This window comes from Cuculus canorus, chromosome 2 (assembly GCF_017976375.1).
Source record: "Cuculus canorus isolate bCucCan1 chromosome 2, bCucCan1.pri, whole genome shotgun sequence".
In the NCBI taxonomy this organism is placed as follows: Eukaryota; Metazoa; Chordata; class Aves; order Cuculiformes; family Cuculidae; genus Cuculus; species Cuculus canorus.
Window position 1 is genome coordinate 90,813,766 of NC_071402.1, and position 27,293 is coordinate 90,841,058.

A 27,293-nucleotide genomic window follows, 5' to 3' on the forward strand; every position below is an offset into this window, starting at 1 on the left:
TTTAGCATAGTTAAGTAGAAAGGATTAGTTTCTAAAAGTTTCAAGGCTTGTGTTTTTGCTGTCAGCTTCATCAGACACACTTCCCTTCAGCAGACAGATTTGTTACTAAGAACATAGAAACCAAACTGTCAGCCTTGCAAAATTTATTCTGACTTTGTCTGGTTAAAATGGGGCAATTTGGATCGTAACATTTTGCAGCCAGAGGGACTAAATAAGCCTGTCTGAAGTCTTGACCCAAATGCTTTGACTTCAAGAGGAGAAACTGGCAGCAATATAAAAACTGATCAGCATTGTTCCAGCAGGCGCTGAGGCAGGGCTATGCTATGCAGTGTGTAGGTGTGATTAGCTTATTCGCCACTAAGCTAACATGAAACAGAAAGCAGAAGTGTTAAGCACACGGAAATAGCACCCTCCAATCCTGATTAGCCTCTTGTTTATACTACGTTGTGGTAAACTAAGGCTTCATTGGCTCACTTAGCCCTTCTGCAGGCATGAATGTAGTACTTAAACTGCCTTGGAAAAAGGAAGGAACAGAGGGTTAGCAAGTGAGAGAGAGGTAATCCTGCAAACTACCACTACCGCCATGAAGACATTGAATGTTCTCCTTCTCATCTTAGTCCTGTTTCACGTCAATGACAGCAGAGAATGGCCTATGCACACAGTCTGCAAAGAGGACAACTTGGAAATATATTACAAAAGCTGTGGTGAGATTTTTTAAATTTCCATTTTCCTTTTAGCTGGGCAGCAAAGTTGTTCTTACTCAGTGAAAGAGACTTATAAGCCAGGCAATGATTGAAAGAGTTACACTCCCAAGCCAGCACTGGGTTTTGCAGCTAGAATATTTTTAGTCTTCCCAATACATACGGCTTGGTTGACACACACACAAATCTAACTGTATTTACGTAAAAGATAATAAAGAAGAAATAATGTAACCTAATTCAGAATAATAAACAGCTATCAAAAATCCATTTCAGCATGAGAGTTGAGTAGGATTTTTATCTTGAAGTTAAGTTAAAAAAAAAAAGACCCTAGATCTTTGTGGGTTTTACCCCTGGGATGACAAAGACGCTTCAATGCATTGATCTTCTGTTTTCCTTACCTGTGGCAGGGCTGTGGTGATGAGCTTTCTGTCCTCCCACTTGGAGTGACAAGGGACCCAGTGTGACAGTGGGAAGGATTCGTGTTCTCTGCCATTGCCACCCTGTTTATGGAAACTTCATCAGCAGCACTTAACAGTGGCATTTCCCAGGGACCATAAGTTTTGTTTGTTCTTTAAATCTGCAGAGAACCAAAGGAGCAAGCAGCACTAGAATGACTGAAAGTGAATTCAGTGAATGATGCCTTGCTTTTTACCTCTTGCTTTGCTGGCCTTGCACCTCTCCTATTGTGCTGATCTGCTTTACAACTGGGACAAAGGCAATTAGATTCACAGATGCCTCATTCATTTTCCACACATGACATGAAAAGAGATTCATGGGAAATGAGCATCCTAGAGTTTGTTTTTCCAATTCATCCTGATACAAAAGGTTTCCTGGGGGGCTTTTTTCTCCCCTGTAGCTTTCATGTGGTTTTTCACACCCATTAAAATAAAGCCAGTGAGGGACAAGAGAAGTAAATAAATATTTGTGATGCTATTCTTTACTGGCCTGCTCCCAAGAGACTAAAGTCAGGCTTCACATATTATAAATGTTTAAACTGCATTAGGAAAACATTTAATTAGATATTGAATGCAAGCTTTGGTATTACCTTTATTTTAGTAAGAATTCATTGTGTAAGTGAATTCTGTTCCCTCAAAAGGTCTCGGTTAGCATGAGATATCTTGACATAGAGACACAGGCTATAGTTTGAGTCAATGCACATGATGATGAAATTTGTCTGCTGGGCACGTGTCAGTCAGACATTGCTTGTTAATGTGCACTCCACTGGCCTAGCTAACAAAATACATTTGTTTAGAGCGTCTGTATCACTTATTTTGGTTTGCCACACAGAGAAAGGTAAGAGGTACATTCATTCAGGAGGAATTCACAGCTTGAGAAGCATAAACCAGAGATCATAAAGGTCAGGTCCGAACACTGAGAGTGGTTTTTTGTTCTCCTGGGCACAGCTATGGGAAATGAGAAGATTACACAGGCGTGGAAACAATACAAGAATTAAATCAGATTCCTTGTTTTAAGCCTGATTCCTCATTCCCTTAGAGCTTAGAAGATTCAGTTGTAGCAACACTCACACCTGCTGTCACAGTGTTCTGCCCTGCCTTTTTCCAGAGGCTACACCATACCTGTAACATCAGACCAGGATGCACCACCTACATCTATGCTGACCCAGGTCATTGTCTGGTAGCTTGCATAAAGCAGAAAAATACAAAGTGTTTGGGCTGAGATCAAAAATCTACAGCTGGGAAGGATAAACCTGAATACACTGGTCTACATTCCCTTCAGAGGAGGCACTACTCTTACTGAGATAACTGGCAAGCCCACAACAGTGCCAAAGGTGCTGAGCACTCTTTCAGGAGAGCAGAAGATTTGTGTCTGCTTCACTTCACTGTAAACCACAAGTAAATTCGCAAGACATGGCTTCATTCTTTAGCTGTGACATCCCAATTGTTCTAACGCCAGGAGGGAATAGACACACTAGTGCCTAGGTTTGACAAGACCATTTCTTAACAAATCTTCTCATGACTACTTTGCAATGACAGCGAGCACAGAATCAATGCTAGACAATTGCCCATACTCTTTAGCTGTTTCAGAGGAAGACTGCCCCACAGGTCCCTCCAGCCTGAGAAATCCCGGTGCTACGCCTTGCTCCACTGAACATGCCAGAGGATGACATATTTTGGGGATACCTTTGCCACAGTGAGGTATCCTGTATGAAATCTTAGGTAAATGATTCCCTGTTGACTTCAAGAGGGTCTTGATTTCACCTCTATTGGTGTTACTATAAACACTAGGATATTATCAGTGAGTCAGGGTTGAATCAAGTAAAATTTAAGGAAGTTAAGAGAAGTTCAGCAAAAAGTACTTCACAATTTTATTTCTGGAGCTGAATGCCCTCTATCAACAGATTAATAGAGTTCAGTCTGAGCATTTAAAAATGAGCTAAGTGTTCATTTTCACCTTGCAGTCTATCAGACTCTCTTCTATAATGCAGTAAAAATCTGACTAAAGCAAAAGATATGAGATAATATAAACTGTGATAAATGTAGCAGAGGAGCTTAGGTGGATAACTGAAGACAGACGGAGAAAACACAGCAAGTCCCGATTCCCTGTTGCAACCCTGTTGCTCGGGTTTGTATCCTGCCCCTATAGTACATAAGATACAGGCATGCATCAAGCCCCCGGCCTCACTCCATGCTCCGGATCCTTTAAAAGGACCCCAATTCCCACCCAGCCATTTCAGACTAGATGTTCAGTAAACAGGACTCTCAGGGATGTATAAAAAAAAAGGGCCGGATAAGACCCTAGTTATCAATAACATGCACTTGTAAAAAAAAAGGAATTTAAAAGAAATTGGACAAAAAAAATCTCAACGGCAAGTCCATAACAAGAAACTGTCTGAGAGATGGGTGGTCTAAGAGTAAATTATATAGGCAGCATGCTGCCTTCTCTATATAACCACAACAGACATTACACTGAGGCAGTCTATAAATAGCAAGACATTTGCCATCATTGCCACTGTTCCTCCCAGGAACAAGTGACAAAAATGAAGAAAGATCTCAAATGACCACAAATAGCTTTAGAAACCTGGGCAGGGATCCTGAGATAAAAGCAACACAGGTTAACATCTCTAACTGAGAAAAGAGAACCATAATTGGCAAGTCTATGCAGAGACATGAAAAGAACCTGCTACACAAATGGTTGATTCCTATCCCTTTTAATTTCACAGCAATTTTTACAGTAATAACACTTTTGATCTTTCCAGCTACATTTTAAAAGGCAATTGTCTGGGAAGGGAAAGGTGGGAAGGCAATGGTAGCAAAGTGCCCCAAGCAGATTCCAGTGCTATTCGAGTGTCAGTCACCCACCTTAGAGTGCAAAGTGCAATACAGTGAGAGACTACAAAATACAGCTCTTCAACACCTCTACCAGCAGCTGCTTCAAGACCATGGATGTAAGCCTGTCTTAATTAGCCATGAAAACATTCTTACAACGTAATGTTCTAATGGGGCTCTCTTCACAGGATAAAGCAGGAGATGGCTGCTGTAAATGCATGAAAGATGTTTTCCAACTCTTTTTACAGTTCTTTCTTGAGATGTTAGTTGGGCCTACATGAACAAATCAGTATTTCATAGAATCATAGAATGGTTTCAGAATGCATGGTTTTGCTTCAACCAGCAAACCCAGACCAGTATGCTCCATGACTAATAAAGCTCTACGTTTAGATTAGGACCTGGGAGATTTCAGAGCTGCCTGCTCTCTAAAAATATAGATTTCCCCACAGTGTAGAAAAGGTTACTGGTAAGGCAGATTGTTCTTAGAAAAGGCCAGAAGAGCACCAACCATTAAGGACTTTGCCTTCTGTGCACTGGAGTAAACAAACAACAGGAAACTTCAGCGAGATCTTTAAGAGAGTCCAAGTAGTAGTATTTGAAGATGACATCTTGAGATATATTCCCTAGGCTTTGTGAAACACTGTTCAGACCACATGGAATTTTTTTACTAACATCAACAAACACATTTCCCAATCCATGTTTGACTGTTTGATTTTTCTTCTTTTTTCACCTGAAACAAAGTTAATAGCCATTAGCTGAAGATTCAGGAGAAAGAGCAACAAATCACCATTCATTTCAACCTGGCTGCACCCTTCTTCACAAATTCTATATCTGCATGTCTACAGATCTAAAAATAATAAAACATATTTAGAGATATGCATAACCATTTTCTTTAATAATGTCTCTGCTAGATAAAGAAGCAGGGCCCTACAGTCATGTAGATAATTATTTTTACATGCCAATGCCTCATCCTAAACTGAGCAAAGTCACACTGAACTTAACGTCCACTGAGCTACATGACTGCTTGTATTGCTTAATGTCACACTTCAAGCAGGGTCATTTCTATAAAGGTTTTTTCTTGCCCAACATTGGTACAGTAGAAGAGAGTAGTGCTGCCCACTTCAGAATAGGTTTGCACTGGATTGCATTTACAGATAAACTTTCATTCGTATGGCTTTTCTTTAAACTTGTGAATTCAGATTTGGATCTCTGTTAACATGGCCCCTTGAAGTCAACAGGGTTACTTGGGTGTAGAGCCTGCTCTGTTCAGATAGTGCAGTACAGACACTCTCCTTTTAAACTCAGCTTTGAGGGAACTTTTCAATGCTTAAAAAAAAAAAAGAAATAGAAGTGGAGACTGATAGAATTCTTAGATTACCATTTTGTGATAATTTCTCTGTCCATGCTGAACAGTTTCAGTCTTGCTAGGGTCTTCCTCACACACTCAGCCCATCATATCTTTTCTCTTACATAGTGAGAGATCAAATTTTGGTATTTCTCTTAACATCCTCTTTTTCCTTTTCTAAAAATAGAGCTGCAGCACCCATCCCTGCTCAATCAGCAATAACAGCTTGTAAACAAACCTGCTAAACTGTCATCATTGTAGCACTAATTTTACAGCACATCACTTTGTTTTCTATGTCAACTAATTCTACTAATCCTTTTTCCTCCCTGGCCACATGTTTACATCCTTTAGTTAAAGGGTATAAGTAATCCAATAGCTTCATCTGGCAAAGAAAATCTGTAAAAACATTCTCACCTCATGCATCTTCTGGGTAAATGTTCTTCTAGACTCTTGGTAAAAGAAGGTTCTTTTTCCATTAGTCTTCCTAGTTTTTGGCAGACAGATTGAACCAGCTGCTCCTCTGGACTTATTTATTTATTTCCCTCAAGCAGTCTCCAGCAATCGCTTCTGCTTCTAAATTATTTAAAGCCACATGACACCAACTACCCTCTGATCTTTTGTTGCATAGATCGCTAATGGGCAAGCAATCAAAGAACTTAAGAATCTCACTTGAAAACATTTTTGTTTGGTTTTTGTTCTGTCCAAGCCATCTTAGTGTGACAGCCTCGCTGCTATACTCATCCGGTATAGTTTACTCATTCCAGCGGGGAAGGCCAGATGTTGACACGTATATTTCTGGTGCTAGATCCTAACAAACCAAACCTATCACCAGAATCAAGGTAGCATAGATATGAGGCCACATACAAATCTTCTTTTAAAGCTTTGGTCCCTCTATAAATTAAAACTACCTTATGTGTTTCATTCCCCACTTCATTAGAGAGGGTTAAATCTTTCTTTTCCTATCTGATCTCTTACAGTGGTTCTGATTTAATCTCACCTCTCCTTTCAGACAGGGGAGAGTACTTAGTAAGTTTTAAAATGTAAATGGTAAAGAGGAGTAGGAGATCATTTCATACCTACAAGGTACTCTGGCAAAAACATTATGTTCAGCATCTAGACTTTGAACCATTTAGCAAAATCAATATTAATGTGTTCATTGAGACTAGTAGTGGAGAGAATTAACCTCAGCTGAACTTTTCCCACCTTGCTTTAAATTTTCCCATCCAATTTAGTTCTCAGAAGTTTCTTCATAGTATCCATTTGTTCACCAAATCAATGAAGATCCTGCATCATGGACTGCAAAAGCAGGTTGTATATGTGTGGCAGCCCCTCTGGCTTATCTCCAGCTGCTAAATCTAAACTACCAGACACACTTTCCACTTCTCGACATTTGCCATGTCTTTGGATGTTGTAGTCACTAAGGAGTCACAAGCAGGAAGGGTAACATCTTGCAAGGCAAGCCATAGGAAAAGGTGTTCTCCCCTTTGTAAACAAATAGGAGAGACCTACACAGAAAACTGTATATTGCATTACAGTCAAGAAGTACTGTGGTCAAGGCAGAACTTTCATTTGTTACTGCATGCTAAATTTGAGTCTCCGTGGAGGGAGAGGTCTTATGTACTAAACAGGTGAGTCACAGCTATGGTAAAAGTATGATGAAAATTTGAAATTAGGTTCCTGTATTACATAAAGTTGACATTATCAAAAGGCACATTCACTGCAGCAAGTCAGGAGTAAGAACAAACCATAATTGCTCCAAAGTGCCCCCATGTAAAGTTTTCTGTGTAAGCATAGGAAGCACTGCTAGGCTTTCTTGGCGTTGCCACATCATCTCTTATAGAGCTGTTATCAAGGCCTCAAAATAGTTCTGAAACCCACAATGCTTACAGTTTAGCAAAGCAAACAGAAGCAGATCAGGTTCTCACAGTAATTTAATGTCTATCAAGAAAAATATCCAGAATAAGCTAAGAAAAATTAATATACTCAGAAAAATACAAAAAGGACTTCAGCATTATTGTGTGTTGATATCATTGCACCAACTTCAAGGAGGCTTATGGCAACCTAAAGATAGGGAGGAACAGTGTCTTTCAGAGACAAGAAACCTAAATATCCCATATAGAATCACCATGTATCAAATACAAAACCTCTGATCTGTCCCAAATGCTGCTTTTAGACTCAGGAGAGCTTCCAGTTGCCAAAGGCTAGCACCCCAAAAGCTACCACAAATTAATTCAATGCACCAGTTTCCTCTTCAGCTGAAGATGGATGGATCCTGTCAAATGATCCAGCAGTGATTGGGCAGGCAGGAACCCAGCTAGTTTCCTCAGCAAAGAGAGCATGCCATTCTAATTATAGCTTACTGCCATACTCCTATGGTGGATTTCAACACATCCTGGAAAAATGGGAACATTTAGCCCATTTATATGCTGCTGATTACTGTTCTGTATAATCAGCGGTAAAGCCTGCTATCCCAGAGCATGGCATGTGTCTAACAGCAGGGCAGCTTCTAGTAATGTTTGTTTCTATTTCTGAAACAAGCCTGCAAGTCTGTTGTGAATCCCCAGTCATACTGGCAAGCACTGATGTCCAGGGATCTCTGTATCAAGTAGAGCAGTACAAAGAATGTTAAAAAAAAAAGAAAAAACCACATGAAGAGAGAAGAGACAGATCTGATTAGGAATACAGGCAGATACTGTATGCATCTTACTCGTGCAGCGCATGGTGTTTTCTCACCAACAGAACAGAAGAACAAAGACTTTCTCTCTTTAATACATTCCCTACTGGGCTCAAATTAATGCAGCATTTTCTTGTTACACTGCTCTAGCTGAAGCCTGCTCTGCCTTCCTTTCACTCTCAAGCTAAGTAGGACAAAACAGGATTCTCATATACAAATACAAATACAGATCTGTATGTCCTGTCTCTCAAAGCTGGCATTTTTCAGTTTTGTCTTCTCAAACAGGTTTATACAAAGATTTATCATACCACACAAAGCACAGAAACCCCACTTTTGAAATGTTATCGCTGGAAAAAGGAAGGAAAATCTCCATGCACCTTCAGACACTGGGCCTCCCCTCCAGCCCTGGCAAATAGCTCTAACAAGCCTGCTGTCAAGAAAGGTGGTTCTGGTAGGAAAAGGCAGGGGGACTCAGGTCAAGTCTTTGCCAAGGCTGCTTTATGCATGCTGGCGACACTCTCATCCCCACAGCCCTTCAGCTGCACAGAGCCCCTCACACTTGCCATTTTTACAGGGTCTTCCCTCCAGCTCACCGTATCAGACAGGTCCTTGCCCAGGCCACCAGCAGCTCCGTGGCCACAGGTGGCAGCTGAGTGACCTCAGCTTGGCACCAGGCAAATCTCTTCCTCTCTTCTCCATTTGACACACTTCAAGCCCTTTGCTCATGGGCTGAGCACACCATCCCACATCTGTTTTTCACACCGCAAATGCTACTACTATTGCAGTCAGTGTCCCAGGAGAAGGTTTGGAGAAGCTACCAGCTTTCTGAGTTACTGTTTATTAATATTTGCAGATTTAGACGTCAGTAATACTAAGCAATGAGTTTTATTTGAAATAGTAGGAGACAAAATCTTCATCCTTTATTTAAACCAATTTTGTAAGATATTGGAATTGCCTTGCTCTGAAACTAGGTCCATAAACGCAGGCAAGTAATGCCTGTGCTTCAGTCTAACCAAGCTGTACATAATTGCTCTTTGCATCACCAGCATTCTGTATTCTTGAGAGAGGAGTGGAAATGATTTAAATATTGCATAAACACTTTTTCTTAACTATATTTTAAGTTTCTCTTTGTAGCGTTCTGGGGATTTTTAGCTTATGGATTATACCGAAACCAAATCTTCAGAGTTCCCTCTATAGCCACATAAGTTTTATTATAAAGGAACTAGTTTTTCACTCCACTAGCCACCTCCAAGAGCTTCAGGGTTAAGCAGACCTCTGAGGTCACAAGCTGATACTGCTATTTGCAAAGGGGAATTCCCACACTCTGTACCCCTAGGACACTAAGGATACCTGAACTGTAATCCTCCTCATTTCTTCACTTCCATGACGCCTAAGCAAGCTGGAAAGGTACATGAGATAAAACATTCCACGACTTCTGAAAAGGAGGCCAGAGTGCCTGTCTAAACTAGGCAAAAGCCCAGCACTGGTAGTGTCTGAGAAGAGCATCTTGGGATGAAACATCCTCATGATAAACTAGCCAGAGCCAACACGACTCTTACAATTTTTTCTTCTCCCCTCTGAGCAGAGGGTAAATCGTCTTCTCCCAGCCATGTCTGGACATGGCAGCGGCACGCAAGGAAGGCAGGCCTAAAGGGAAGTTCATTAAACTGAGGGTGCTTAGGGAAACCTAAGTGCACAACTGCAGAGCTGCTAATTCAGCTGATGCTTCTTCTTCAGTACCTTATAAGCAGATTCCAGTGTCAGATATAACCTTGAGCATTCAGGTTAATTAATTTAAATAGACATTAAAGGGAAAACGTTGAGTGAATACATAAAGTCTGAGATCTCAAATAGTTCCTCATTCTTTCCCTTTCCTTTCATCACCTTGAGTGTTATAAGGACTAATTATTTCATTTTATTAAGAACTTTGAAGGTGAGCAGTGTTGGGTAATTACTAAATATGTTTCTTCCTTGTGTTAATTCCCAGCTCCTCTAGCACCCATCTGTCCTTGTATGACCCTAGCCTAGTGTAGCTGTGTCATTTGATGATGCGGCCTACCTGCTCCTAAAAAGTGTTATATTGAAATACCAGTGGCTTACCAATAGCCTTCCCACCACTTCAAGACTTACAGATGTGGACTCTTACAAGCAAAGCTTGCCTGCTTGTTGCTCTTATTCACTTGTAACACTGATTTTCATGCTCATTTGGAAATAATGAGATTTTAGTGTAGATTAGCATGACAGTAAAGCCCATAGAAGACAGTTAACGAGATGGGGAGGGAGAGAGGAGAATAAAAGACAGAGGCTATTGTAAAACTGCAGAGCAAAATTCCTGGAACAGGTGCTTCCCATCTGGCCATGCAGTTTTCCCAGTTCGTCATCTAGCAGCTCATACTCTGAGGGGCATAGCCATAGCAGGTCAGCACATTATCTTTCTCAACTGTCTGTTTCATCTTTCTGCTGGAGATCACCTCCAAGAGCAAAGGACACTGAACAGACACATGGGAGGTAAGGGCAGCACCAGCTCACATCCCTGTGGCTTGGTGCACACCCATGTCCAGCAGGAGTGTAAGCTGGTGGTCCCACAATTGCAGGAACAGAGGCATGAAAGTATGTTCCCTTCTGTTGTCCCTGTTGCTGGGGTTATTGTCTCCATCACAGGCACAAGGCTTGCAGCCAGGAGAGTCATGTAGATAAACCACTGTGAATATGTCTGAGCTAATTTACCAATTAACCTTCTGACAAGAACACGAGCAGAAAAATAAACTCTAGGAAGAAAAAGTAAGGAACTCTTTGAGCTTCTAGGCTATTCTACAGGTCTGCTCAGTCTTCTAGAAAAGCCCAGCCAAATCCATCTCTGTGAGTACCTTGCAATAGTAAGCCAGGCTGAAATCTTGCACTATGGTGACACTACAGGTCATATATAAGGAAAACCACATACCAAGCCAATATATCAATAGATCACTAGTGGGTACTTGGGTAAGGGTGAAAGGGGAGATAGGATGCGTGGGTCAGCTGACACTATGCCACGTAAGATGTGATCAGTGGCAAGATGCCAGGTAAATCACAAATTTACCTTTCACAAAGCAGGATTGTGCTACAGAAACCAGTCTTCAGCGAGAGCTGTTCATTCAGTGCTAGATACAACTGAGAGCTCAGCACTAGACACAGCATCAAGTTCAAATAAGTGGCCTAAGATATCTTATAGTACATTGATTGTTTATAAAAGCTGAAGACTTGCTTCTTTCTCCGGGAAGTTGCCTGAAAGATTTAGAAATGCCTAGAGAGAAACTCTGGATAAAATCCTGCTCTCTAGCACATTCATGCTAACTGCAAATATGTTGCAGCCCAAGACCTTCTCGTGTAGATACACAGAGACACAAAAAACATGACCCTTTTCCCCATCAATAAGCAGATTTTCACTGATAAACCTCAATGTGTTTGCAAAGTTTCCAGCAATGTTTTAAGTGTTAGTAATATATCAAAGCTGAACTAGAAAAGAAATACTCAGCAACGAGTTTAAGAGTTTCTAGTTTTAATTATGGAAGAGGGAGCAGATTGAAGGGAGTGGGTGGAGGGAAGTCTGGGAACATACAGTACTGCGCACTATCAAATGTTGTGGGGAAGTGGAAGGCTGAAGGGCAGCCCCACGTATTTTAGAGATTTGATGGTAAATGTTATTGCTCTGCACATGTGAAAGACATAACATGTATTTTTTTTTGGTCTAACCAGCTCACTTCAGATTAAGGCAAACAAGGAAGAATAAGTATTAAGCCTCCATAAGAGACACACAGTGACTCACAGTTGTGCATCTGTGATGAAACATTAAAATGGCAATTGCCTGGAGTGGCGTTTGCCACACAAGGGACTCCCCAACATGTAAAGAAAGGGGGATATGGCATGACACCATAGTTCATAGAGCACAGCTGAATTCACAGGCATCTTCATTTATCAAATGGTCAAAAAGCACTATTTTCTTTAATCTCCTTTCAGCAGCCTACACATCTTGGAATCCAGACGTCCTAGCACCATAGCTTTAGCAACACAGTCATCTTTTTGACTGATTTCAGCTAAAGATCCTGATGTACACTACAATATCTAAGATGTTGGATTGCAAAGTCATAGCCTGAATTTTCACAGGTCAGAAAACTAACTGGGTGCTAGTGGAAAATTTTACATCTCTCAGAAACAGAGTAACAACAGAAAATCCAAGTGCTCTAATTCATAAATTTTGCTGGATTTTCTCATGTAAGTACTTCCACTGTCTATTTCTCTGTGGACCAGACAATACTTCTCCAGAACCCTATGCTGTATCACTAGCAGTGAAGTAGAAGATACCCGTGGCTACAATGCAGTATGAAATAGATCATCTGGCAAAGGAGCTCAACCCACAGCAAAAAAATAAACAGGCATGAGATATTCAAAGTAAAACAACCCTGGAGTAAGGTGGTTCACTGAACATGAACATTCCCTTACCACCCAAACAGTTATTGATAAGGAATTTTGAACTAAAAGTTTGAAGCCCTAATACCACGATTTAATTGGTTGACTAAAGCGCAGTGTAGTCTCTTTGAGAAAAGAGGAACATTGTATATGTTGCAGCAGCATTTCTTACTGTAGCTCCCTCTGGAAATTAGAGGTGAAAGTTTTAATCATTTGGCAACCAACACTGTCTGTAGGCATCAATGCCCAAGTTGCTCTGAGTCTGAGCAACTGCTTCCTGAAGGTTATCATCACACCACTCAGAAAATGGAAATGAGAGTAGCCCTTGCAAAAGCCCAGAGGAAAGCGGAAACCAAACCCTGAGAGATGATAAAGACCAGAGGGGAAGCAGGCATTAACGGTCCTGGAGAGAAGTTACCTGCTTGCAACAGTTTCTGAAGCTGCAGCAACAAAGCAAGAATACGGTAAAGGAGGAAAGAAAATCCTTTGACTCTTGTCACACTTGAACTGATAAATAACTCCAGGCACAAATTCCTTGCCCCAAGCAGATCATTCAGTTGCAGAGACTGCTTTAAAGTGTGGAGGACAAAAATAAGCACAGGGACGTAGAGCTGGAGGAAATCACAGTGACTTTTATCCCTCTCCTTTAAACAGTTATTTTAACTTACCAGAACTTAGGACCCAGAAGCTCATTTTGGATCACACTGACAATCCATGTGCTTGCAGAGCCACCAGCTTCTCCCAGCACTTTCATTCATCTCCTATTCACCTCTATATACAATCAGGCTATGGCCACCCAGGCTTGCTCCTTAAGAGCTGCTACAGCTGTGGGGCACTGCTGCAAAAACAGGTTCAGACTATGGAGACACTATCTCAGCCACAACATGAAAGGAAAATTCTCCCAACCCTCTTATTTTCAATTCAGTGAGAACATTACCTCAAGCAACAATAATTTAGAAACAGAATTCAATTCTGAAGTTTGTATTTTGCCACCACCGGCTTTATGTAAACCAAGGAGCCTACAGCTGCTTCTCCGTGTGCTGCAGTCCCTTCTCTGGTTTCCACAGAGAAGGAAGCTGGATGCATAGGCTGGCTGGAAAGCTACCATGAGGGACAAACCTACGCCTAAAACAAGTCTTGAGGCTCAAGATTATATGCTTCCAAACTGGCTAAATCTTTCACCTCCAGCCACAGCTCTGGAAAACCCTTGCACATGCTGTTGGTTGAGGCAGCAGAGCTGTCAGTTGTTGCTGCCGGCTGTCACCAGAGTGTGACATGTTGGCAAGCCTTCAGGCACAGCATAGAGTCTCATGGAGGCTAGCAAGGAAGAAAGTGGAAGCGTGGAGAAAGGAATTAAGTTTGTACGAGAGTTTTTGAGCTTGATGTAGAGAAAGAGGTACTGTAAGGAGCAGTAAGAGCCATGTCAGTCATCAGCTGTAGGGCTCCCTTTGATCCTAGCTCTGCTAAAGTCTACCAGAAATGGAGAAACATAGAATATTTCCTGGGTTAGAAATACCACATGATGATGGACCCAGCATGAAATACTGCAGGATCTCAGTCATACGGTTTTCTTTTCATTTTTGGTCTTTTCATCCCAATTCAGGATTCAGTTTCCCAATCAGCTTCACCTAGCTATCTTGTCATATGAATTAACTGAAAACCATCGTCTCACAACCAATTGCTCTTCAGTGCTCAGGAAGGAATAGCAATGCACATAGCCTGCAAAGAACAGCTGTGCTGAATCTTCACTGTTGAAAGTGTATCGATGACCCACCACTGTGGGGACCTTACTTTCCCTGAACTTGGCTCACTTTCCCCCACAGTAGGTTTTAGCCACATATAGACTATTATCTGAATGTGCTTCATATTGATGCAGCAGGAAGGACAGGAGTAGTTCTTAAATGAAGGGCATGGGAGTTTTGATGACATCTTGAAGAATTTCTAAGGAATAAGCAATGTGGTTTTTAGCTCTTCTGTATTTTATTGTTTTATTCTATACAATGTGTGTATTAAAAGTACTTGTTACCCACTTCTTTTTGTCTCCAAACAGATCCCCAGCAAGATTTTGCTTTGAGCATTGACCGTTGTTCTGATATTGTAACCCGCACCTTTAACATCAGAAGTGCAATTGTCCTGAGTAAGTGAATTGCTATGTTCTCATGCCATAAACAGGTAATTCATATGAGTACTGGTATTAAGAAGCAAGCAAGGGTAATAACCTTCTATAAAATATGAATGGGCTTCATTTCTGAGAAATTTCAAAACCTGTATAGGGATAGAAAATTGTCAGTTCTGTTATCAGTTCAGACCATATATGTCACCCTAAGAAGGACATATGAGCCCTCAGCTCCTGTTCCTCTCTTACTCTTCATTTATACATATGGATAGCCAAGATGGGGGCTGCTCTAGAGCTTTTCTTCATAGCTAAGTCTCCTAGGGAGAGTATTGTTGAATGAGACAGCTGTAGCACCCACACTCTCGTGTCAGCACCAGCAGTGCTTGTCACATTGCCAAGCCTGATCCTTGCAGGTAGGAGGCAGAAAGTGGGGACATCTCTCTGCCCCTCCTGGGCAGAGAAGGATGCTGGGGAGTGCTGGGGAAGTGCTAGCATAAGGCAACACAGTCATGCAATCAGCTCACCACCTGTACTGGCTGAAACTATACCATTCTTAATTATTATACTTGACTGATCAGCAACAAAAGGTCAAAAGCAGAACTGCACTTGAGCTAATGGTCTGGGTGCACAAGTTAATATTAGCCATAGCTAATGTGACCCTTGTATAGGAGAGCCACCTTCTTATAACCTTGTTAGTCTCAAGCTCACCTAGAACCATCACCACCAGAGCACAGATATGAGAGCACTGATTTATGCTCCTGGTGCTGAAAATATGTATGAGTCAAATGTCTTTTAGCAGTCAGGAATGCTTCCTTGCATGCAAAGGTTTCCCTCCTGTGAGACATTCTGCCCTTTTGCCTGGGGAGCATCAGTTTTCAGGTGGCTGCAAAGTTAAACAAGCCTGCAAAATCACATTACAGGCATTTGCAAATACTTCTCCAACAGCTCAGAATAAAAGACCTCCCTAAATCCAGTAGCCTCATTGGCTTTGTCTATGTTAGCAAGACAGGTACAAGCAGGCAACCTTCCAGCACTGTCAAGCTTCTGTGCTAGTTTCTGGCACAAGTTTGGCTTGGGCCAGCTGCTCTTTCCCCAGGCAGCAGGTACAGGCTACAGACTGCTCCCAGGGCCCCATTAGATATGGTGCCTTTGCTAGGAACAGCAGGAAAGAATGTTTAGCTGTATGGACACAAAATTTACTATGTCAGTTGGCCTCAGAGCCACAGTATGGTCACAGGGATAGTTTATTTAACAATAAAGATATATGCTATTATGTCCCCTATCTTACATACCTTGAGGGACTTGTAGACCTGTTCCTGAAGCATGGGTTTCTATGTATCAGTTCTCAGTGAAGAGAAAATATTCAACGGCTTAAACAGCAGGGGGGAAATGGCATTATTAAAAAAAATAATAAACCTGTTTGTACTTGCACTTTCTCTGAGCTTTTCTTCTGGTTTGTGTGTAGGACACAGCATTAAGGAACTGTACCTCAAGGCTAACCTCATCATAAATGGAAAGACGGTCTTAACCTATTCAGAGACGATTTGTGAGCCAGGTCATCCCAAGCTTGTTTTCTGTGGAAAGAAGAAAGGAGGTAATATAGGTAGCACACTAAGTGTTTCATGGCTGCTGAAAACTCCAAGCAGGATGCACCCACTGTGCTGTTGAACACATGAATACATCGTAATGTTCTGTTTACTTCAACAGCATGTTAATGGATGAGAGAAACACAGTGGGACAGAGATGTTTTAATTTCAAATCCTGCTTTTCCCCCTAACCTGTTTGCTTGTTTTCCTTTAATCACAGAATATTGCATGCACATGGGATTTCCAGTCAATAAAAAATAACTGTGGTAATGTGGCCTCATTCAACAGCAGAGAGGTTCATAATTCCTATTTATATCCATGTGGTTGACATGTGAGCAAGAAGTATGACAAAAATAAAGGCCAGTTCTGTAGAAGAAATGGCTGAGCAAACAAACAAGCTATTCTGAACATGTTCTTCACTATTAAGCAAGTAACACTTCCTGTCCTTAATAGCAGTTCCTAACTCGCTTTAAGAGAAATTATGCTTGAGTAAGGATATTTGGACCAAGATTCTATTTAATACCATCTATGGTTTGCATCTTGTTTCTGTTTTACACATGCCTGCGTGGCAGTCAGATGATTTCTGTTCATATCGGTCAAATCGCCAGCTGATGCAGACTTGCTCTAGTTGGTTTACAGTGACATTAGCTGCTCCCAGAAAGCAGACATCTTTGGTCCCAAGTGAGTCTTGGTACTTCAGCCCAAGCCAAGTAGTGCAAAACTAGCCACAGTATGGCCAGAAGAACTACAGTCGTGCCTCTGGACTGTAATAGCCACGTATCTTAAATAGTTGTTTTGAAATCCATCTTACATCATGATCATTTCTTTAGGCTGGTTTTAAAACAAACAGGTAGAGCTGCAGGGAAGTTTCAGAGTTGTTAGAGCACCAGTTAGTTTCAAATGCTCTGCTTTCCTTCCGTTCGCTTGCGTCTGAATCCTGATAGTCCTGCAATAATTCATGTAAAAGGGCTATAAATTTAAAGACCATGCACACACTACTGCTAAGACAGGCCCTGGAAAATTATTAAGATATTTCACACAGCATAGAAATATCACACAGAATAACAGAGAAATGTTGCAAAAGCAACCAGTTATGCAAATCCTGTAAGCCAGATATACAAAAAAATTAAATTCAGAGCTTTCTTTAGTTGCGTATTGAATTACATGGGGGAAAAAACCCACAGACCTACTGAAAAAAACATCTTGTTCTGACAAAGTACTAAATAATGTCCTTTAGAGAATATATTAAGGAGCCTCTCCCAAGCTGAGCACAAACTGCTATTCACGCACTAAGCCACAAAGCCAAAATCTCCTGGGGTTTCCAAGTCCCTTAATCTTAAACCGACAGGTGATTGTTTCTACTAATTGAAATACATTATGATATAAAATCATAGTTGGTTGTTCAAATAATACTATATATCATCATTTAGAAGTAACCCCAAGTTAGTGCAAGAACCTCTGTCACACGGTTTTTTAATACAAACCCTCTTGTTCAGTAGCTGATTTTATTTAGTAATTAAGTCACAGAGGGGACAGAAGTGAACTTTCTCAGACTTATGTTCAAACTGAAAATATGGTATTTCTTAATTAGTTGACATTTGATTCTAGCCCATGTTTTAGGACACAGAATTGAGCTGAAGACCAATTTGAGGCAATTCAGCAGTCATAATTTACCACAGTAGCACACTCTAAATCTGACCTAATACCTATGCAGAAAGGACAACATTGTGAGTGGCCAAGTATGCTACCTAGCAAAGGCACAGAGGGGCAGATAGCCCTTTCAACTGAAGCTTTTCAAGCACAGTCACTTTTTCTCTGTTGTATAGCCAACATTTCCAACATTTTGCTAGACCCGACTTGAGTTTAAATATAGTTCCACACAGAATTTTCTTGCCTTCCACAAGGAGGCAAAAAATTGCCTGTTCCTGCCTCATATATCAAAATGAGATAGAATATAGTTCTGAAACAGCATTTGTTGGTCCATTCACACATGTGGTACAGCAGAGCAGAAGTTACAAGAAAAAGAGACTGAAGAGACAGAAATGGCAGTCTTGGGTGTTTGGTGGTGTGATTTTCTCTCCTATAATGCTATTACCATGACTAGAAATACTTTAGTAGACTTTATATAGCCATAGGTTTCACGTTCATCATAATCATATAGTAACAGCTGTTTATTTTAAGCAAAGGCCACATCTGGCACTACTCACTGGGACTTCGAAATAGGATTCCAAGATCTTTTTTTGGAGCTATATGACTGTTGTGAAGTTGCTAGCGCAAAGGCTGCAAGGAAATGTGTCATTTTCCATTTAAGAACAATAGCAGCAACAAAACCTGCTAAATTCTTTGTAGCAGAACATGAACTCAGCTCTTCCTCTTTTTTAGTAGAAAGTGCTGGTTATTTCCCATTTCCTCCTAAGTAAATACTTGGCTAAGATTTAACACATTTCCCAGTGCAACCACTGAAATAAGAGAAAAAATGACCTAACAGGGTAATATTTAGCAATGTGCCAGCCACAATTTGCAGGCATAAAGAAAACTTCCTGATAAAAGACAGCTGTACCCTTCACAGTTCCTCTTTCAGTCCCAACCGATAAAGGCTCCATCAGAGAACTTGCACAATTTCTTGTGTATACTCCCAAATCACACAGAATCCCCTCTTTTCTTTGGAACTCCATTCTTTATATTACTGCCTCTTTTGGTAGGTGTGAGCAAGTTTCTAAACTAGCGTTTGTGAATAGAAGTAGAGAACAACACATGAGTTACAGAACTGGGCATCACAATAAGTGTTCGGGTACGTGGTTCTGAGAAAGAAGTCACACCACAAAGCTAAGTATTTGGGTGGGTATGCAATGCTGTCTTGCTTAGCCCCTTCATCTCGCATTTTCCTCCCCAGTAGAGAGAGTAGATGTTTCTCACGCAGCTATGTATTTGTATACATTTTTCTCACTCAAGTATGCATCTATAGCTGGCAGTTATTTGGATCATTCTTGCATCCCTAAAACTCACAGAAGTTGCGTGTCAGTTGCATGGGTGCAAGATCGTGTCCTAGAAGAACTCCAACACAGAGTATTTAAGTTCTGAAAAGATTTAAAACAGAAAAAGGAAGAGGTGGGTGCAGATGTACAGGGCCTTTATATAGTACAAGAGTGTGAGAATGTTTAAAGATTTTCAGTGCAAGGAAGATTTGAGAAAGAGGAGTGAGAATTTCGTTATAGGTGTTTTGTCAGGAATGAGAGGAATCTTCATGATAAATAACTAGTAACTTGAAGCAATCCTCAGGAAGCTCCTACATATTTAAAATCTGTGCAAACTGCTAGAGGCCCACTCGCTGGCAGGGAAAAGGACTAAGTTACTTTTGGTGGAAACAATAGCTAAAAGTTGCAACAACGAGTATAATGGTATTATCTTGAATCAGTGGTGCATTAGAAATATTTTCCAGGGTGCTCTACAGAAGTCACCTTCAGTTAGGCCTTTAAGAAAAAGGACTGAACATAAAAGGTAGACTCATAGCACACCACTGACGACATCATGCCTGACATATATGCCCTTCTCTATAACCTACCACCAGATAAATAAAGAAAAAGGGGAAATCTTAATTGGAAAAATGCACTCTCGATTTATGCTGTTCCCAATGTTTGTAAATTTTTGCAACTACATCTGGGCTTGTTCTAAAAAGACTGCAGAATTCTTTCAATGAGCTAGGCTCAGTGCTTGTGGCAGCTATACTTACTGCAGCAGATGTGTTCATCCTCTTTCAATGGAGAAATGCAAAAACATGTGAATATAGGGAGAAAAATGTATATGAAGGATGCTGTGATAAAGTACAGTCCTTAAAGCCTTGGAGGATGTTTACACTTCTGGAATTGCAGCAGAAATACTCATGTGAGATGAACATTGAAAAGCCTGATCCAACCAGCACAGGCACTGAAGAAGTTGCCATGGTCTGAAGTGACTGTGAATGATAGAATTCAGCAGCTCTATGGATCCATATTATTTCCTGGCAGGTCTGAGTCTCAACTAGCTAAATATTAAAGCTGCCCTTGCTTTCCTATTGGGACACATTTTCAAAACAGCATCGTCCTTTTTCTATCCATTGAAGAAACAAGGACGGCCACAAGAGTTTTCTAGAGTCCTGGTTACAAAACCACAGAATGGTTGAAGTTGAAAGTAACCTCTGAAGGTCATTTTGTCCAAGCCCTGACTACTCAAGCAGAGCCACCTAGAACAGGTTGTCACATCCAGGTGGGTTTTTTGAATATATCCAAGAATGGAGACTCTACCATCTCTCTGGGCAACACCTGCCAACACTCAGTCACCCTCACAGTAAAAAAATGTCTTTCCTAATGCTCAAAAGAAACACTCCTGTGTTTCAGTTGGTGCCCACTGCCTCTTCTCCTGCCACTAGGCATCACTGGAAAGATTCTGGCTCTGACCTTTTAACACCTTCCCTTCAGGTATTTGTACACGTTGATGTGCTCTCCCCTAATCTTTCTGTTCTCCAGACTGAACAGTTTCAGCTTTCTCAGCCTCTTCTCATTGGAGAGATGTTCATCCTTGATCATCTCAGTGGCCCTTCACTGGACTCTCTCTAGTAGCTCCATATGATTAATAGCTCTGAACCACTGCAAGACTCCTGGACAGAAAGAGATAAATAAAGGCAATGCTGAAGCACAAACCAGTAAACATGGACCTCAAACTAGACAGACAGCACCTAGATCCACAGTTTAAGTCTCCCTAAAAGATAGTACAGCTCATGAGAGTGACTCCATCAATCACTCAGCAAAGGCATAACTACCACAAATGAGAACAATCATGTAAAACTTCTCAGAGAGGGCTGAGGCAGAGCCCTGAGACTGCATTCATCTAGCTCTGATGTAGTCAAGGCTTCCTCACAGCAAAGGAAGGCAGGGGGGAGGAAATAGCTTCTGCCTACACTGAAGGAGTGATTAGCATTACCATCATTTCATAGGCAAATTTATGGCCTGATGACTCCTACTTCATTTTAAAATACAGGCTTTGCTTAGCTTGAGTGCTGCAGCTGTATGTTAGATTCTGGATGGTTTGCTGACATTCTAAGTGAGTCCCTAGAGCTATGTGATCCAAGAGGACTTTGGGAAAAGATGGTTGTTCACAGCCCAGTTTCCTCTCCACCCTTGTTGCCATCCAAGGTTTGCTAGGCTCAGAGCTGGCTGAAGGAAAGAGAGTCAAACAAGGCTCTCCACTGAACAGAAAGACACATAAACCATGAGACATCCTATTGCATTGTTCACACCACCCTGGAGTGCAGCTCACAATATAGATTAGCATACATCAACACACATACAGCTCAAGTTCCAAGGCAGTCACTCATCACCCAAGTAATGCTGTCTGCAGTGCCTTTAACTCCCGTTTAGACTCTACCAAAGCTGTGAACTGAGGAGTGGGCTGTACTGTATTTTTAAAATTCTTGAGTCACCACTCTCTTCAGTAGAGATGTGTCAGACTCCAGAGCTCTTGTTCATGCACAGAAGCAACCAGCAATTGTCACTGCTCTTGGAAAAGGAAGAGACTTCTTGGTGTCCAAGTGAAGTAGCCAGGGATGCAGAGGGGAATGTGTATGGTGTAAGTGCTCCAGCATAGCTTATCAGTTTGAGAGTGATAAGCCAAAACCTACTTATTTTATTATCTATTTTGGTATTAGGTGTATCAGGGCAACACTGAGAAGCTCTGCATCTTCTCCACCTCTCAGGATGATAAGGGAATTATGTTTAACAAATTCCTTATTAGTACAAAGGTGTAAAACATCGGTGATGTCTCAGGTTTCTCCTACTCTTTTCCTAGTTTTCCTTATAGTCATGATTCTTATCATATAAGTTTGTTACAAGCCATTGACTAACATTTCATAGCATGAGTGGGGAAGACCTTCTGTGCACTCTTTCTAAGTCAGATACCTACTGCATGATGGAATGGACCATACTACATAAATATGTTCCAAACTTTTTGTACAACCTTTCACACAAAACAGTTTAAACCAGCACAGTGAGACTGGACTAAAACAACTCTCAAGAAGTAACAAGCATCAAGATGCCAGCAGATAGTCATATACATATGATGAAACACTTACTCCTCTGTCACTGTCAAAGTAAAGAATATTTCATGACACCTACGAAAGAGAATCCTTAAACAGTTCTTAGACTTTTCCACAACTCGTGGAGGGCAAGTTGTGCAAGCAATTCTGAAATACTGAAACATCTACAAATGTTATTTTCAGTCGAGTATGTACAGTTTGGCCCGGTAAGCTATGAAAAAGTAGGAGGAACTGCAGAACAACTTGCTAATTCTGTCCATTAGTGCCAAAGTTGCCCTTTCTTCAACAGCAAAGAGCAAGTGTGCCTCCCAGTTAGGGAGATGACAACTGGAAAGTGAACTCCTGGGCTTCGTTCCAGTCACTAGCACAACTCGTGGTGGATTTAGCACATCATGTGACTTCTTGGTGAACAATCTTTCAGCAACAAGATAGACCTACTTTAAGGTCATGTTCAGCAAGTGGCTAGAAGTCCACACCTACAGAAACACTCAGCTGACATTGGTTTTTCTTAAAGTTACCAAAACAGTGTAGTTCAGCTACGGCAGCTGCAGGTGTTTAACAGATAATGCTAAAAGACCTTTGTCTAGCAACTCTCCCCTCCTTTCATTTCCCATTTGCAGGATGTATGCTGGCCTAGGAACAGCCAGTCTGTTGTGCAAAGTCATGCCCCCTTTCCTCCACTCGAACAGGCACTGCAGGTCCTTCCTGAGCCCAGGCTCTGCTCTGCCTTCCCCATACAGCAGCACACATCTTGACATTTCTCAGGAGGGCTGTTGTGCAACTGTATAGAGCACTTCGCAGTTCCATAGCACTTGTCACTGGAGTACTTTGAAGAGCTATTACAAAAAAAGCTTCTCCAATCAGCTGCTTATTTCCTTCATGTGCTGCATGTCTAACCACTCATAACCATTTTTGCTTTTCAGAACAATTCTACTATGAAGGACCAGTCACACTGGGAATTGCAGAAATCCCACAGGTAAGTTGTCACAACTGTGCTCCTAAGCAGAAGAGCTTCCTGGTTGAGGTATGATCAGAGGACTACCAGCAATTTCATCAGCATACTCCAAGCTCCCTCACCTGGCACACTGGATCTGATAGTGTTTACATGACTAATACTTTGCAATAAGAAATTAAATGGCTTTGCTTAGAGTGGCTTTGCTTTTGCTTAGAGAACCACCATTATCCAGAGACAGACAGGTTTTCTTAGAACACCAGATCCCCTCTATCAGCACTAAGTCACGCAGTCAGACAGTTCTTTAGTACTATTACTCTTAAAATGGCAACAAGAGAAGTGGCTCCAAGGGTTCCTAAGAGACCAAGGCTGCAAATCAACTCATTCCTGTACCACAGTGTCTCTTAAAAGGGCACAACATAAATCTACACTTGACCAGTAAATAACAAAGGATTTTTAGCCACATACATGAAGAGAATAGATTGAACAGGAGAAGGCAAGATCTGGATCATCAAGGCATTTGAATGAGACTGTGGTGAAGAAAGGATCACAATCACCACAGCAAAAAGCGCGCAGTTCAGGTGGTCAGTCAAACACTCTTTAGATTTACTCACACAGAGAAGCACAGCATAAGTTTTCAGTTCTTCAGCAGCAGACATAAAAACTATGTGTCAGCCTCAGAGATGAGGTCTGGGACCTGCTCAACACTGGACTAGTCCAGGTGCAGGAAAAGGAAAAAACAGGATCAGAACAGGGATACTAAACAAGGGCATGAGAGAGTCATGCTTGCCAAGACCTGCAGAAGTGATAACAAGGATAGCTGGCTTTTGGGAGGATCAAACCTCCACAATATGTCCTCCATCTCATATGTCTGTATCTTCCTTTGGTAAGAGCAGCAAGTACAACCTTCATTTTACAAAGTTTTTGCAGAGGGAGTTGGACCCCCTTATGCAGGCTGTTATACCACCCTTACCAGCCTGCTTCCCTAAAGGCTACAGCTAGAGACACTGAGCAATGCCTTTTGTTCTCTAACGTTGGAGTGTTTAAGGTCATAGCAGTCAACATTCTGTTCCAGGAGCTGCTTTGCTAACACACTTCTGTAACAAAGGCTCTAGACAAACTGAATAACAGGTCTTTAGACCAGGAGGAAGCCCTAGGCACATCCACACAGACCACTAAAAATCCAGTTTCAGGCAGATTATGTGAATTTAGGGCCAGAAATTCTAAGACCATTCACAATCTTCTTTTAATAAGAATTTTTACCCACGAGCAAAGAAATATTCTGGAGAAGGAAAAAAAAATCTAATTACCAATGAGCAGTGGAAATGAGTTATTATAAACTCCCTTCCATGAATGAAAATTATAAGCTTTTGGAGAATTAACATGCTGGTGAGAAACAAAATAAGAAGCCCTTTTCATTAATTAATCAATCAGGCAAATAATTCCATCCTTCCATGCTGGCAATAAGGAGCTATTCTGTGAGGAAATTGCCACCTTCTCATTACAAAGAACAGACTCATCTGAGCAGCCCAAAGGACATTTGCACAGTCTGCATTGCAATTACAACAAGGCTGTATTCTCATGAGCATGTTGCCATTGGGTGTCTCTCTAAATTTGGAAGTTATACTTAGCTTGAACCTTTCTGTGAGGACACAGGTCAGTTATTGCTTTAAAAATCCCATGGTAAAAGGCCCATGCCAAGAAGTCTGACTCATTCTAGTTGTGTCTCTGTCTACTCCACAACCAAAAGAGTCCTGAGCAGGGCAAGAACTTTCTATGGTTTAAGGCTAGAAAGTGACTGTTGCCAGGCTCTCCTACCCTGGGATTTGCTCCCCTCCATACTCCAGAGGTTAAAAAAAACCTACAGAAAGAAATACTGCAGTACCAGCAATAATTCACCAGAGTGAACTAAATCTAGTTAACCTCTTCCAAATCTACTAAATGAGCCTTGTCACCTCCCCTGGCCAGCCTTTCTCCTTCTCCAAGTGTCTGGAAAGAGCAGTTTTAACCAATACAAAATACCTATGGCTTCTTTAAGTATGAGACTTTTTGCACTGCAATGACAAGTTCTCCCTGAAGCCTGAATTATAAGTACTTTTAACTACACAATTTGAAAATAAACTACCTCTTATTTTATTATATAGGAATTCCTCACAGATTTAGTCATCCATACACACACATTCCCCAAGGTACTCTCTTTTATAAAAATTTATATCAATAACAGTATACACACTAAACAACAAGGCCCAGGGAAGGGAAGTGCCAGACAACAGAAGACCTCTTCCCTTCCAGTTAATAAATAGCACAGCCCATACTTTGCTTGCTCAGGAGAAACACGAGAAGTTACACAGATTTGAAAGGAATTTTTATACATCAAAACAATTTCTTTTCTCCTTCCACTATTTTAATTTCAAAATTATGCTGTCAACATTGATACACCTGATGAGAGTATTTTGGCAGAAAACATAGGCAAGTCCTTTACCGGTTCTGAATCTTATTTGGGCAGGAAAGATTTTGGAGGAACTTGATGAGAAAAGTGTTATTCTGTTTCTAGGAAGAGGATTCCCTCATAGAAACAGAAGCAGTTACATACTACTTTTGGGCTAATCTCTTGCTTTATGTTTTTCTCATACAGGGAGATTATACTGTTTCAGTAAAGCTGACTAATGAAGATCATGCCACTGTCGCTTGTGTTGATTTTACAGTGAAAAATTATTCAGATTATTATTAGCAACAAACCAACTTCATGAAAGCTACAGACTACCAAAGCTGTTCAAGCCAAGTGAGCTGCTTGCATCCCACAATATTTCTGAAGTAATCCCTACATGGTAGTTCTAATGTTATTCCCCTTTATAATTCACTATTTTCAAGAAGTCACTAGACCCTCTAGTCGTAATTTTATCTCTAAATGCACACTGTAGCCCACTTTTGCTCCTAATATGTACAGCTGGAAGTAGAAATTATCTGATACTAACATCCTCATCTTACGATGAAAATAGAATGATGCAGAATAGGCAAGAGCCTAAGCATTTTTTTGAAGTTGGAGGTACCCATTTCTAACACAGGCTAAAGAAGACTTTCATATGTATCATACGTTATGCAGTTACAGCACACAACATTTTCACTGGGACCTGCCTGAAGCCTCCACTAGTACAGATTTTGTGACAATCACAGAACAAAGACCAACTGGGATTAAAGTGCCCTTTTGCCTGTGATCCATGCTCTGTCATTGCATTCATGATACTCAAGTCTTCTGGTGTCTACATGGAACTTTTTGTTATCTAATGTCTCTCTAGTGATGTGTGAATTATTCTAGATTTAAGACATGTGCACTTATTGCTTCTCAATAAATTCATAATGAAAGAAAATTCTTTTTCTCATTTTTCCTCATGATTCTAGGATTTTTCCAAAGCTGAAACTGGGAGAAAAAGGGTAAAAAGACTGAGGCAAACAAGTTAAATGAGACCTTTTTAAAAAAATATAAGAAAAGTCAATCATATTGACACACGTTTTATGTTATCACAGGACAAATTGTTCCTTGCTTTGAGCATGAGGCCCCAGAAGTAAACACAAATTACACTCCCAGGTGTGGCACCTCCCAAAACTCTCTCACTCCAAGAGACTTTGCAAACTGGCATAGTTGATGGGTAGGTAGATAACCAAGCATAGGGCAGCTCTTGGATTAGGATCTTCGGTTCCAGAGTGTGGAGACCTGTTTGGGGGACTGGAAGCGTAGTGGATGGATCAGGTGCAAGGCTGAGTTCTGGTTTGAAAAGGTATGGGCAGGAATCAGAGCCACAGAAATGGGGTCACCAGCAGGTCCAGGGAGGTTATTCTCCCTCTGTACTCGGCACTGGTGAGACCGCACCTCGAATACTGTGTTCAGTTCTGGACCCCTCACCACAAGAAGGATGTTGAGGTTCTGGAGCGTGTCCAGAGAAGAGCAACAAAGCTGGTGAAGGGGCTGGAGAACAAGTCTTACGAGGAGCGGCTGAGAGAGCTGGGGTTGTATAGCCTGGAGAAGAGGAGGCTGAGGGGAGACCTTATTACTCTCTACAACTACCTGAAAGGAGGTTGTGGAGAGGAGGGAGCTGGCCTCTTCTCCCAAGTGACAGAGGACAG

At 41.2% G+C, this 27,293-nt stretch overlaps 1 protein-coding gene and 1 long non-coding RNA gene across 2 annotated transcripts in view; one reads left to right on the forward strand and one right to left on the reverse strand.

Annotated features, from left to right (window-relative positions):
- LOC128851227 (uncharacterized) overlaps positions 1–27,293 on the reverse strand; it is a 76,143-nt gene that overhangs the window by 37,553 nt on the left and 11,297 nt on the right. The window lies entirely within an intron of this gene.
- LY86 (lymphocyte antigen 86) lies at positions 467–26,522 on the forward strand. The gene is made up of 5 exons (XM_009564124.2): positions 467–704; positions 14,501–14,587; positions 16,032–16,160; positions 23,143–23,195; positions 25,807–26,522. Exons 1-5 carry the CDS (start codon positions 584–586, stop codon positions 25,900–25,902), a joined length of 486 nt encoding a protein of 161 aa, XP_009562419.1. The 5' UTR covers positions 467–583; the 3' UTR covers positions 25,903–26,522.

Coding starts and splice junctions, on each gene's coding strand:
- LY86 (XM_009564124.2), top strand. CDS start 584: ATGAAGACATTGAATGTTCTCCTTCTCATCTTAGTCCTGTTTCACGTC. Junction 16,161..23,142: donor CTGTGGAAAGAAGAAAGGAG/GTAATATAGGTA, acceptor TTTGCTTTTCAG/AACAATTCTACTATGAAGGA. Junction 23,196..25,806: donor GAATTGCAGAAATCCCACAG/GTAAGTTGTCAC, acceptor TTTCTCATACAG/GGAGATTATACTGTTTCAGT.